Here is an 11888-nt window from a genome sequence, read left to right on the forward strand (position 1 = left end):
GTAAACATCCCAGAATCCTTTGCTGCTGCACTCGAATCATAATCAGTGGTAAATCACGGTATTAAACATCGATACAGACAGAACTGGATACTTCAACTAGTACTAGATGTTATCAAGTACAAGTATATTTGCTTTGCCATCTCCACCCTTGACCCAACACCCTGACTTATACACTTTTCTGTGAGCTGCCCTATAAATACCAGACAACAACCTACTATCTGTCGGTTGGTCCGATGGTGGTGAGATTTCAATTGATTGCTACAGTGAGTTACAGAACCTCTACGTTTCTTCTCTCCCCTCCCTCACTGCCGGCCATGACTAGCCTTTTACTCCCCGACACGGGGTCATGTTTTCAACGAGGAGCAGCATCTATTCAGATATGAACTTAACTTGAAAACCAAACTTAAAAGACAGTAACCCAGCTAAGTTAGAAGTCCTCTTGATTAAGACAAGTTTGTTTGTGTTAAACATGCACACTAGAGTTGCTACACAATTTGGATCGTGTAGCAATGAGCTAATGAAGTCTATTTGGGATATGGATTAGTTATTAATACGGCATCTTATGTGGAAAAGATGGATTGAAAATAGACAATGCATCAACAACAGTATATAAGTGGGTGGAGCAGGACAGGAATGAGTATTAGAAGAAAGGCTATTTCATATTTGAAATCCCATTTTCAAAAACGTTATGTAGCCTGAGATAGTAGCAGGTGTTAAAGGTGAAACCATTTACATAAATGAAATGAAAGTCCACTAGTTGCTACAGATAGGTAGATAGAACGTTTATATGGCGCTACACAGAAGTATCACCCTTTGGCTCGTCTCTTCTTCCGCCGTCCTGTTTGTCTCGGCAACACAGTGTCATAGCCAGGAGAAGGACTTTGACTTCTCCAGTCAGATTGTTTATGTTGAGATTGCGTGCAACCATGGCTGCCGCTGCTGCAGGCTGGTGTGGGTGGTCCTGCAGAGCTTTTGTGGAAATGACTTTTCTCATGATTGGACATGTCATTGTCCTCTTTAAGGGGGGGGTTGGCGCTTCTGGCAGGATGCTCATTGACGCATTTGGGGCAGGTCACGTACGTATGGCTCTTCTGAGCAGCAGTAGTGGTGCCCATATTCCCATCCACATCTGAGGTCTGAGGACTGGTGCAGGGATGTGGTTTAATGTGGTGGGGCTCAGGGTTGGTGGTCATGGAGCAGGGCTCCGGCGCTGATCTCTGGGCAGCTGCTTCACTGTCAGGAGGTGCTGTATCATTTTTGGAAGATCTTCATCACAGAATAGCAGGACCTAACACTGCAAGACAATGAATCCTTTCATCAGCTTATTTTATCATGCATGTGAGATAGGTAAAGATATATTGTCAATGTACTATAGTGTAACAAAGGTACAAGTGGAGACCTCATGGAGAAAAATAATTTACATGTTCAAAATGTTCCATCACTTACTAGCAGCTTTGAGAGTACCGGTTGACCAAGTGGACCATGCAGGTGAACTGATGCTCCAGCACCTGATGGGGTGGCATCCGATTGGCGGCATCAAGTTGAAGCATCTCCTTTAGCAAGTCCACAAACATCCGCAAGTCACTTTTCTCCGCAATCAGATCTGCTCCTCTACTGTCAATGGTCCGGATCTTAAACATGAAAAACGTTTAAGGTCTGAGGCATCTTCACTCACCTCTCCTGGAGGTCTGTTAGTGTATTGAATGCACGCTTTAGAAATATGCTCATGTTGAGTAGTCAAAGAGAAGACCTACGTGCAGGAGGCCATCCAGTGAGCTGAGCTTTATCCTCCTTGTCTCTTTTGGCTGAACCCCTGTCTGCTTATGAATCTGCTCTGGGGTCTGTGGTAGACAGTGTACGTGTTACTAATGATAAGTACCTATCATGACTAACATGTACACATGTGAATTGTTTATAGTGTTCTGGTACCTTCAGTTGCCACAAGGTGGTAGAGTTTTTGAATCTCTGGAAAAAATGGCTAGTTTTGGACCCAAGGGAGAGAAGGTTGTGAGGTGGCTGACCCTGAGTCGCCGATATGAACCTGATCTGAAGATACATAACAGCATAAAGTCACGCTGGGATTCATTTCTATAATATGAACACTTTACATCCTAAATCAAAACATGAAACCAGATTCTCAAGAGTAAGCTTCAAATGCTAGATTACGTACCATATCGTATTCACTTCTACCAGGGTAGAGCCAGGTGCCGAGGTACATGCTGGCAGCGATGCAGCCCAGTGACCACATGTCTATGGCCTCTGTGAATGGATACCCCAAAATGATCTCTGGAGATCTGACGGAGGACAAACATCATCAACCATGAAAGGGATTTCAAACATTTGGACAGACATTCTTATTCCTCAGTTAAAACTCCTCGAAAAGAGATTGGTGATTTGTGTGAACACTTGAGGAGGAGCTGTCTGTATTCCAAGAGATCGAATATGGTTCCAGTTACTCACCGGAAAAAAAGGCTCTGAATATATGAGCCCGTCCTGGCAGCTGAGATGTTACAGGCCAGGCCAAAGTCAATAATTTTGACTCTAAAGGGCTCCTGTAGATGGTTGACCAGCATCACATTTTCCGGCTTGAGGTCTGCATGTATCAGCCCAGCAGCCTTCAAGTGATAGAGAGCGGTGGCAAGCTGAAAAGATTTTAAAGTCATTAATTTAGACAGTTGTTTCTTTCAGTCGTGCTGAAAGAAAAGCAGTGGGAGATGTTCTACCTGCTGGACAATCGGTCTGATCTCCATCAGAAGGAGAGGTTTGGAATTTCTTTCCTTGATGAAATCATACAGACTTTTTTCCAGGTACTCAAACACCAGGCAGACATGTTCTTTGTCCGTGAACTCCTGGTACCATCGGACAAGGTTGCACTTGTCTGGGTCCAGAGATTTCAGGCTCTTCAGAGCAGCCACCTGGATATAGATGACAGATCAGAGACAGATTTTACATTTTTAGTTTATATTGACACACATTAATGTATTTTTCCAAATACTGATTGTTTCTCAAAAAATATTGATGGAAACTACAAAGATAAATCACAAAAATGGTACCACTTTAGCATTTTTAAAACAGTATCATCATAAGCATACCTCTCTGTTTGTCTGTTTCTCATTACAGCCTTGCTTCTTTATCATCTTTATGGCCACTATCTTCTTGTCCTCCATTCTCAAGCATTTGGCAACTTTGCCAAAGGCCCCCTTCCCAATGAGGGACTGTACTTGGTAGGTGGAGGATCCAGAGGTGAGGCTGCCCAGGACCAGCTGCTCATCCTTGTCAGGTTGTATGGACAACATCTGGGTAGCCATCGTAAGATGGGAAATCTGCTCCTGCATTGGAGCTCAAAGCTGAGAGAAATTTGCTTGGAATTGTTCTGAGGTTTCTCCTCAAAAAACGTTTCCACCGGATGTAAAAGAAAAGCTTGAGACGAATACAATCCTGGTGCACTTGTGAAATTCAAAGATCGTCACTCCGTTATGTTAAAAAACACTGGTCATCTGCTAAATTAGGAAATTAAACAATAGGATGAATTCTACAATTATAGGATTCGTTTTTAGGATCTAATAACTATAGCATTAGTTTTTAGGATTTATAGGATTGGCTTTGAATATTGAATATGAAAAATGTCTTGAATGGCTTTGAAGATTTTAGATTTCTAGGAGTGGCTTTGAAGATTTTAGAAGTGAAGGTTCAGAATAAGTCTTTAACCTTCTTCTTTGTTCAATTCCTTGGCAGTAATGCACCTTGGCGTTCACCAATAAACCGAGCTAAGAAGAATTTGAACAGCAAGACTTTAATGTAAAAATGACATGGACAAGTGTCCGCGAGCCCCGACATTCAAATTCGACTCGAAATGGCATCATTTCAAAGTGTTTCAAGCCTAAATGTCAGCTGATATCTTCCGAGGAGGTGTATTCAGGGACCGTTGGAAATGCTAACGTCTGCCAGTTTAGCCACTTTTTAGACTTAATACACGGAGTAAATGACCTCGTTTTGAGTCGAAAGGCATGTTATGTTTTTTCTGTTGTTTTATTACATCTGAAGATAAGTCTCTAATGCCTTCAATTGTATTGGATTCGGCTGCTACCGTTTACCCCTGAGACTCTAACAAAAGTTGATGTGGACACAAACACTTCACCCACCCCTCCATCGGCACAGGGGTGAGTAAATAATGAGTGCATTTTCATTTCTGGGTGAACTATCCCTTTAAAGACACAAGAATATGATCTGAGCCCCAACAGGTTCCACCACAACACTTAAATCATTTGCCAAATGAGACCAAAGCAAGAGGAAGAGTTATGAAGTTTATTAGAAATAACTGTCAGGTTGGAATCATACAAAAGCAGCACTGAATGTGTCTGATCAGGAAATCTTCAGATATATGCCCCCACCCCGCCCACACCCTCATTTATCCCCTGTCCTTCCCAGATGATGACAGTTCCACAGAGCCTGAGTTGGTGACTTGTTGTTTATGAACCACTAAAACAAATAATGAACTATATGTGTGTGTATGTGTGTGTGTGGATCTGTGTCTCTTTTCTTTTTCACAACATTCCCAGTTTGTATTCCACCATCATGTGAGGCTCTCCCATCATTTCACTCTGGGCTGGATCTGAAAGGTGACAGACACACAAACACAGGTTAGAATTCACTCTCAGAGACATCACTGCGGAGAGGGACAGTGCAGACAGGATGAGGTTCTGACCGTTGAGGATGTCCTCGAAGCCGATGGACTCGTCGCTGCCTCGCAGCGTATCTAGAGCGAGGTTTGAGCTCTGTAAGAACGGCAGGCGCTGGATCTGGAAGGAGGAAAGAAGGAGAGACATGAGGACATAGGGCCAGGTTTGATGAATAAACACAAGAGCAGGAAGAGGAGTAAAAAGCAGTACCTGTCTGGCTGCCCTGTACTCCATCTGCAGTTTGAGTGGAGCATGAAGACCCTGGATGTTTCTCAGAGTCGAGAAATTCAACTTGTCCTGGTTCAGCTGGAACTGCACACGACAAAAACACAACTGTCAGTAACCATCCACCCCATTAATATCCTTAAATTAGGTTCTCTGAGAGCTGGGGTACTGATTGGCAATTTCACGAACCTGTGTTGTATCTGTGAAAAGCCACATAAATGAATGCACGTTTTCTGAATATAAATGGCTTTTGCTGGAGTTTAGAAACACCCGAGCAGCTTACATATATTACAGCAGCATGTGCTCGTCATGTAAAGCTTGCATGCCGCTACTCGGCCATGGAAACCATAAAGCTCATCAAGCTCCGGGCCCACAGTTTGTGTGCTGATGTTAATGCCAGAGGAGGTTTTGAAACTCTGCAGTTATTGAGTCAGCAGAGCGTCGAATTCACTGAGCTCTTTAGAACGACCCATTCTTTCACAAATGTTTGTAAAGGCAGACTGCATGGCTAGGTGCTTGATTTTATACACTTGTGGCAATGAGACTGAACACCTGAATTCAATGATTAAGAGGTGTGTCCCAATACTTTTGTTCATATAGTGCACTTCCAAATCGCTGACATTTTAGCTAGCTCTGGCTAACACTACAGCACCGAAAATCACTTATTTTTTATCGCTCCAAAAAACATAAACAAAAAAAACTGTACTTGTGAGTGGCAGTACAGCACAACTGCGGTTTGGGAGCAGCAAAAAAACAAAACTGCAGCCATATCTAGGTGAAACTTAAACTTTAAAGACTTGGCATTAGATCAGTGCATATTTGTGTAATCCAATCCCTGACCCCAACATTTTCCAGCTGAATCAGAGGCCTGTATGGTGCTGGTATGGGAACATCCCTGATTGCAGTACTATGAAGACATATTCTGACATGTCATGCGAGATAAAAAATGGTAAGTAACAAGTACAACATTAATCGTAGCTGCATTGCAGTTAGGAGGGAGCTGCTGGTAGTCTTGTTGTGAATGTGCCATGAAAACAAGCCAACAGTGTTTAATGGACTCTTGAACCAACTGGATGCTATTCTTACCATTGTAATTACTATTAAAGGCCCAGAATCTCAAGGTGTGTTTATAGATGTTCAGGGCAGGTAGAAGGTGAGCATGTCACTGACCTCACTGCACTTACAGACATTAATATTATGGTCCCAGTGTGTGCATCGAAGCCACCATTAGAGGTCTGATCAGGCAGAATGAGTGAAAACATTTGGCTCATTGATTCATTCATTTCTCACAGCTCAGAATGACTCACGTTCTTTTCTGACAGCTCCAGAGGGTGGCTGGGCAGGAGCTCATTCTTTACGCTGGTAAATCTGCTCAGACACAGAAGAACAAAAATCAGGTACCATGCAGGTTTGATGTGCTTCAGAAATATTATGGGATGATAAACTTAACATTTGTGATGGTACTCTTTGCATGCAGGTGTAATACTTCATCATTAACACTGGATTTAAGAGTTACAAAAAAAATATGTATTCCTTTAACATAGGAGCTCTGTTGCATTAGCTTTCACCTGATCCATTTAATCATTGTGTGTGTGTACAGGTCTTCTATCGAGAGGTTATTATCAAATCAAACATCTAGCACATAACCTATTTCAAAACATCAAATTTTTTGTGCTTTTGCTAAATAATCGTGTCTTGCATTACCGTTATAATATTGGCACAATGTACATGGCACAATAAAAAAAATTTTTTAAAAATCAAACACATCACAAATAAGCGGTTACAGATGAGAAATCCAGTAAATATGGTTATTGGGGAATTTGACAGAAATTGGGCTTACACAATTGATAAGGAATATATATATACAAGGTTGAAATATTGAACCTTGTTATATTTCTATTGAGGCAAATTATACTAGGATCATAGTTATTTTGTATTTTATATTGCTCAGACCTATTCTAAATGAACTCAAACATACAGAATCTGTGTGTTTGCTACAGATTACCTTTATAAATCAAAAGTATAATAAAAGTATGTGCACACTGAAAGTCAAAGAGATATATATTGACATGTATCTGTGTCAGTTTAGCCAGCAGTACAATCAGACACGTGACTGTGCAGCCCACGGTGGGCCTTGCGATGAATTACACATTAGTAGATTTATATATTTGAACTTATTCGTGTCCAGATTAGTTCATTAATGTTTAAGACTCACCCGCTCCGCAGAGAGTCCTGGATTCCATACTGTCCCTGTGGATGGAGGCCTGCCACCGGGACACTGTCCTTCAGCTGAGATCGGAGTCCTCGGGTATTCTGTCAGATACAAACACAGACAGACATGATTAACACAGAAACAAACACACACTCACATTAACACAGCACCACGCACACAAGCCATGAGTCTGACCGACTACCAGCGGCGCTAGCTAGCTAGCATTAGCTGCAGTGACTAATCAAATCCAGCGCTAACATCCTCCGCCGACGCAGACAAAGAGCCGGAGGACTGAGATAAAAACCAACATCCACAGAAAACATCAGCAGTGTGAGCTACACGCTCAGGTTGGGCAGAAAAGAAGAAAAGTACAATATATGTAGCATCATTACCATTGTGATTGAGTCTCTTCCACTTTCTGTTCAATCCGCTGCGGCTTCCGGTCGAGTCGCGTATCAAGTGCGACACTTCCGCTCTCGGCCGGTAGCGCTTTAATGTGTGCGTGTAGAACCGTGTTACTGGGAGATAACTGGGATCACGGTTCATTACTACTGAGGCGCATGTGTGTGTAGTTTTCCTAAACACAAATTATGATACATCACGTCCATACATACAATAAAATATATTTGTGGTAATGTTAAATTAACCAAGTTCCACTTTCGTTTCTATGTGGGGGTATAGCTCAGTGGTAGAGCATTTGACTGCAGATCAAGAGGTCCCCGGTTCAAATCCGGGTGCCCCCTTCTTTTGACATTATTTTTCTAAACATTCTACTTTTAATGGTATTGATGTAAATAATCCTACATTCACTTTAAATTATGATTTGACTCGTCAAGATGTGATGGATCCTGATAGATATGATAGGATCTCTGGCACAGGTCACATCTTATGATCCTGAGGCTTTTTTAGTTATAATATAGAGCATAAATACAAATAAAAACTCAGTTATAGAATAATAAATAAAGGAATACAAACACTAAACCTGTGCCAGAAATTTGAGCATGACCTCCCAACACAATACGAACTAGATTTAGGTAAAATCAGGGAATGTGGTACAACAAAAGTAAATTTTAAGCTTTTAAAGGAAAGTATTAGGTCAGTCTGCTGCACTTCCTCGGGCAGGGCCTCAGAGCGCTTGTTTCAAAAGCTCTGTCCTCCTAAGTCTTCAACCGAGAATCTGGAACTGAATTATTTATGAAGCTACTGCATAATAAGCTACATGAAAAACATAACTCAATCATTAGTGGATGCAAACTGTAAATTTTTTATGAGATAATGGAATTGGGCGCTGTGATATATGCTAACCATGTAATGTTGTACAGTTGCGTCTATAAAGTTTGGGATCAGCCCAAAGAAAACCCCACAAATAAGATTGTGCTTTTCATTTATTTCATTAGATGTTTTTTTCTCTTTCTCTTCCTGAATGACTTGAGTCAAAGTTTCACTTCTCCTTTAGGACTCGAGGCTGTAACTTCCTCCAGCTCAGGCAAAACTGCCTGGGTTTGCTTCAGTTGTCACTTAGTTTGTCAGAGACACACTATCACTTTATTTATTGAAAAAGATTTTGAACATCAATGAAAGTTATTTCAAGATGAAATGATTTGTTGAATTTGTCTTTTAATTTGTCAATTTCAATTGGCATAGGAGCAGAAACAGGTGCACAAAAAAGTGATTTGACGAGTGTTTAAGTGTAATTAAAGGTGCAGACACAGCGAACACAGCAGAAATACACAACAACGACAAAGACATGAATTGATCATGCATGACACATGTTGATGATTTTACTCTCCTCTGTCGAACTTTCATCATCAGACACACCAGCAAACTCATGTGGCTGGAGATCTGTAGAAATGTAGAATTTGAGGGAAAAAAACGACAAAGAAGGAGAAGTTAAAACAAAATAAAATGAGACGTAAACAAAGGCGTGGTGATTTTCACAGGAGATAAAATACACACCAATGCTTTGTTAGTTCTAATCCAATGAGCAGCCTGTAGTACAGCAGGTACAACACAGCAATAAATAAGTGACAGATATTAGTCACACCCGTGGCAATAGCAACAAGCTGTCAGAACTGCAGATTGTAAGAAGGAAATTGTGTAATACAGAAATAGTTTAACCTTTGCTCCGCTCAGACGAGTGACTGCATGCCAAACAACTCCAGTCCTTCATATACCTAATCAAACAATGAAAACATGCTAGAATGATAAGGAATAGGATGTATCCAGAGAAGGAATTAACCATTCAGCACAATCACATCATGTCTGACCCAGTTTTAACAAACGTTAAACGAATCTGATCCTCATGTGCCTGTGACAGTGAGCAGAGGGTCTTACTCCTCAAAGCTGAGAGTGGTGGTCCAGGACAGGAGCTCATCCAACTCCCACTCCTCCGCATCATTGTCCCCCTTCTCTCCAGCGGTGTCCATTGCTTCCTGGGCTGAGTTCCCCACCCGGCTCACCATGTGTCCATGCACTGGATGAGTCCGACCATGGTTATACCTGTGTGTATGGGAGAGAGCTAACTTGTTCTCAGTTATCAAACATTATGGACCATAGCATGTGGTAGGATGACAGCATAAGGAAGCACGTGGCAGATTAGCTGCAAATAGCGCTGCATACACCAGGTTAGAGATCTCAGAAGGAGTGTAAAAAATGTTTTGGTTCATTATGAAATTGTGGCAGTTCAAATTAAAATGTGGTTGGGTGCCACTGTCTAGGTAAGTTATTGGTAACACTGCTTGGTATTATATGGAGGGAGGGATAGGAGGTGGTACGGCTGCCAGATCAAAAGAAAACCTCCTGAACATTCACTCCAACTCACTCTGATGGCACCAACTGTCTAATATTAGCTAACACTAGCTTCCACAACTCACATTTGCCTCAGCCATTGAATTTTCCTCCTTTTCCTCCACCTTTCCACATCCTGCTGCCGCTGCAACCTGGAGAAGTGAAAGTCCATCTTCTTGTCTGCTCCGAACTCCGTGGGCTCAGCGATGGGAAGCACCTTTCAGAGAGAAGACGCAGCCTGAGAACACAGACTTTACAACGTTTGCTCTTCGTGGCAAAAGGTCTGATCTGATCCTGTTCGGGATTAAATCACCAGTTTCATAGGACATGTGCATTACACTGCTTGGTATTATCAGCTATTTCCTAATGTCTGTTGTAGCTGTTTTATTTCAAGGCTGTCTGGGTCATTTCCGACACACCGAACCTCATCTTGTCAGGACTATATGCAGATATGTTGACATGTTATTCACCGTCTTGCAGAACACCCTCCAGCTGTTGTTTTCCATACGCTGGTACCACCCTGTACGTTCCTCCTGCATCAGGGGCCAGCCAGTGTTGCTCTGCCGGGCCTCAGGCTTCTTAAGGCCCAGCTGGGTGTAGTTCTTTGGGCTGTTGGCGCACACATCTGCGATGGGCCGGTGGGTGAAGATCTTGTAGTAGATGCTGGGAGGAAAGGTGATCTGAAGACAAGATGTGAGCTTGTATATGTGTTTGTCATCATGTTCTCATCGCTGCGGAGGAATTCAACACGCTTACCCCTCCGAGTCGAAATCTGATGAACACCCCAGCAGCAGCATCCAGCAGCTCCGCCTGCAACAGGAAAGTCTCATCTCACTATCTATTTTAATTCCTGTTTTTATTGATAAGCATTGTTGGTTACCTCTCGAGGATTGACAGTTTTCAGGATGGACTGTGGATCCCGCTGGTTGCAACGGTTGATCAGCTGCTTGAAATACCTGAAGACTTCTCTGTGCTACATGTGGGAGGGGAAATAGAGTCGTATAAGATGCATGCCTGTGTCGTCAGTACAAGAGTATATAAACACAGCAGCAGCAGAAGATCACCCACCACATATCTTCTCCAGGCCCTCTGAATTATTGTGGCTGCTGTCTCCTGCAGTGGCTGCTGGGGCTCCTCAGGGCCCCCTTCCTGGAAGCTGGAGGATGAGGAGAAGAAAAGGAGGAGGTGTAAAAGATTGCCTTCTTTTAATTTTAAAATTCTGAACAGCATATTTTGTGAGAAGCCTTGTTTTATGATGTGGAATTTAATTAAATTTACTCGAGTACTGTATTTGAGTATAATTTTGAGCTATACTTTACCTACTATTTTCATTTTCTGCAGCTTTATACTTACCTACTGTATTGAACAGTGACAGTTATTATCTGATTTACTGATGACGGGTTTACATTTATTTTATACAATTTTAACCTGAATATAAAGTTTTAACCTGAATATAAAATTGTTAAAATTGACTTCCTTGACTTGACAGGCTCAGAAGAGATGTCTGAGTCTGATGATGGAAAAGTTTATATTATTTGAATGTCAACAGTGTCGTCAGCAATATAAAATAACATAACAAATTACATTGAAAGCTTCCTGATGGAAACATGAACCTGAAGTCCATAATGATGATTTAAATAATTGTACTTTGTCAGGGAGTTAAATGCTAAGTAGCAGCAAAGAAAAAGAAATACACATTTTGTTGAATTTTAACCTGGCCCACATTTATTATGGAAATAAATACTTTCAAAGAAAACACCATGTTACCGCTACGAGAAAATATTAATAATAGTAATAAACTTATTTATGTTGCCCCTTAAAAACAGAGTTTACAAAGTGCTTTGATAACAAAGCAAAAGGTAAATACCAGAGATTCAGCAGGAAACAATGTGACAGGAATCAACACATCAACATTGAGGTGGTCAAAACTATGTCACATACAAAGTTGATCACATAAAAGCAGTAGAGGGACAATAAAATAATTA

General features: G+C 41.5%; 3 protein-coding genes and 1 non-coding gene across 4 annotated transcripts; 1 reads left to right on the forward strand and 3 right to left on the reverse strand.

Annotated features, from left to right (window-relative positions):
• Positions 1-1724: 1724 nt before the first annotated feature.
• Positions 1725-3308, reverse strand: LOC117754253 (homeodomain-interacting protein kinase 1-like). The gene is made up of 6 exons (XM_034573080.1): positions 3093-3308; positions 2724-2915; positions 2461-2642; positions 2171-2294; positions 1930-2046; positions 1725-1841 (listed from the first exon to the last, which is right to left on the reverse strand). The coding sequence occupies exons 1-6, from the start codon at positions 3306-3308 to the stop codon at positions 1725-1727; spliced, it is 948 nt and encodes a 315-aa protein (XP_034428971.1).
• Positions 3309-4286: 978 nt separating this feature from the next.
• Positions 4287-7603, reverse strand: pomp (proteasome maturation protein). The gene is made up of 6 exons (XM_034572792.1): positions 7509-7603; positions 7120-7217; positions 6212-6272; positions 4890-4991; positions 4706-4799; positions 4287-4612 (listed from the first exon to the last, which is right to left on the reverse strand). The coding sequence occupies exons 1-6, from the start codon at positions 7509-7511 to the stop codon at positions 4545-4547; spliced, it is 426 nt and encodes a 141-aa protein (XP_034428683.1). The 5' UTR covers positions 7512-7603; the 3' UTR covers positions 4287-4544.
• A 184-nt stretch (positions 7604-7787) lies between these two features.
• On the forward strand, positions 7788-7859 carry trnac-gca. Its single transcript has one exon. It is a non-coding gene; the product is annotated as a tRNA-Cys (tRNA).
• A 1370-nt stretch (positions 7860-9229) lies between these two features.
• LOC117754254 (uncharacterized protein C11orf65-like) lies at positions 9230-11133 on the reverse strand. Its single transcript, XM_034573081.1, has 7 exons — positions 10972-11133; positions 10784-10876; positions 10660-10713; positions 10374-10583; positions 9990-10120; positions 9451-9615; positions 9230-9290 (listed from the first exon to the last, which is right to left on the reverse strand). Exons 1-7 carry the CDS (start codon positions 11131-11133, stop codon positions 9230-9232), a joined length of 876 nt encoding a protein of 291 aa, XP_034428972.1.
• Between the last annotated feature and the right edge of the window lie 755 nt (positions 11134-11888).

The sequence above is a fragment of the Hippoglossus hippoglossus genome, chromosome 20, assembly GCF_009819705.1.
Source record: "Hippoglossus hippoglossus isolate fHipHip1 chromosome 20, fHipHip1.pri, whole genome shotgun sequence".
Taxonomy (NCBI): Eukaryota; Metazoa; Chordata; class Actinopteri; order Pleuronectiformes; family Pleuronectidae; genus Hippoglossus; species Hippoglossus hippoglossus.

Coding starts and splice junctions, on each gene's coding strand:
- LOC117754254 (XM_034573081.1), bottom strand. CDS start 11,133: ATGCTGTTCAGAATTTTAAAATTAAAAGAAGGCAATCTTTTACACCTC. Junction 10,121..10,373: donor GGAGGGTGTTCTGCAAGACG/GTGAATAACATG, acceptor TCTCTCTGAAAG/GTGCTTCCCATCGCTGAGCC. Junction 9,616..9,989: donor ATTCAATGGCTGAGGCAAAT/GTGAGTTGTGGA, acceptor CCATACACACAG/GTATAACCATGGTCGGACTC.
- pomp (XM_034572792.1), bottom strand. Junction 6,273..7,119: donor CAGGACTCTCTGCGGAGCGG/GTGAGTCTTAAA, acceptor GTGTCTGAGCAG/ATTTACCAGCGTAAAGAATG. Junction 4,800..4,889: donor AGTACAGGGCAGCCAGACAG/GTACTGCTTTTT, acceptor TCCTCCTTCCAG/ATCCAGCGCCTGCCGTTCTT.
- LOC117754253 (XM_034573080.1), bottom strand. CDS start 3,308: ATGGCTACCCAGATGTTGTCCATACAACCTGACAAGGATGAGCAGCTG. Junction 2,643..2,723: donor TCAGACCGATTGTCCAGCAG/GTAGAACATCTC, acceptor AAATCTTTTCAG/CTTGCCACCGCTCTCTATCA. Junction 2,047..2,170: donor GTAGAAGTGAATACGATATG/GTACGTAATCTA, acceptor ATGTATCTTCAG/ATCAGGTTCATATCGGCGAC.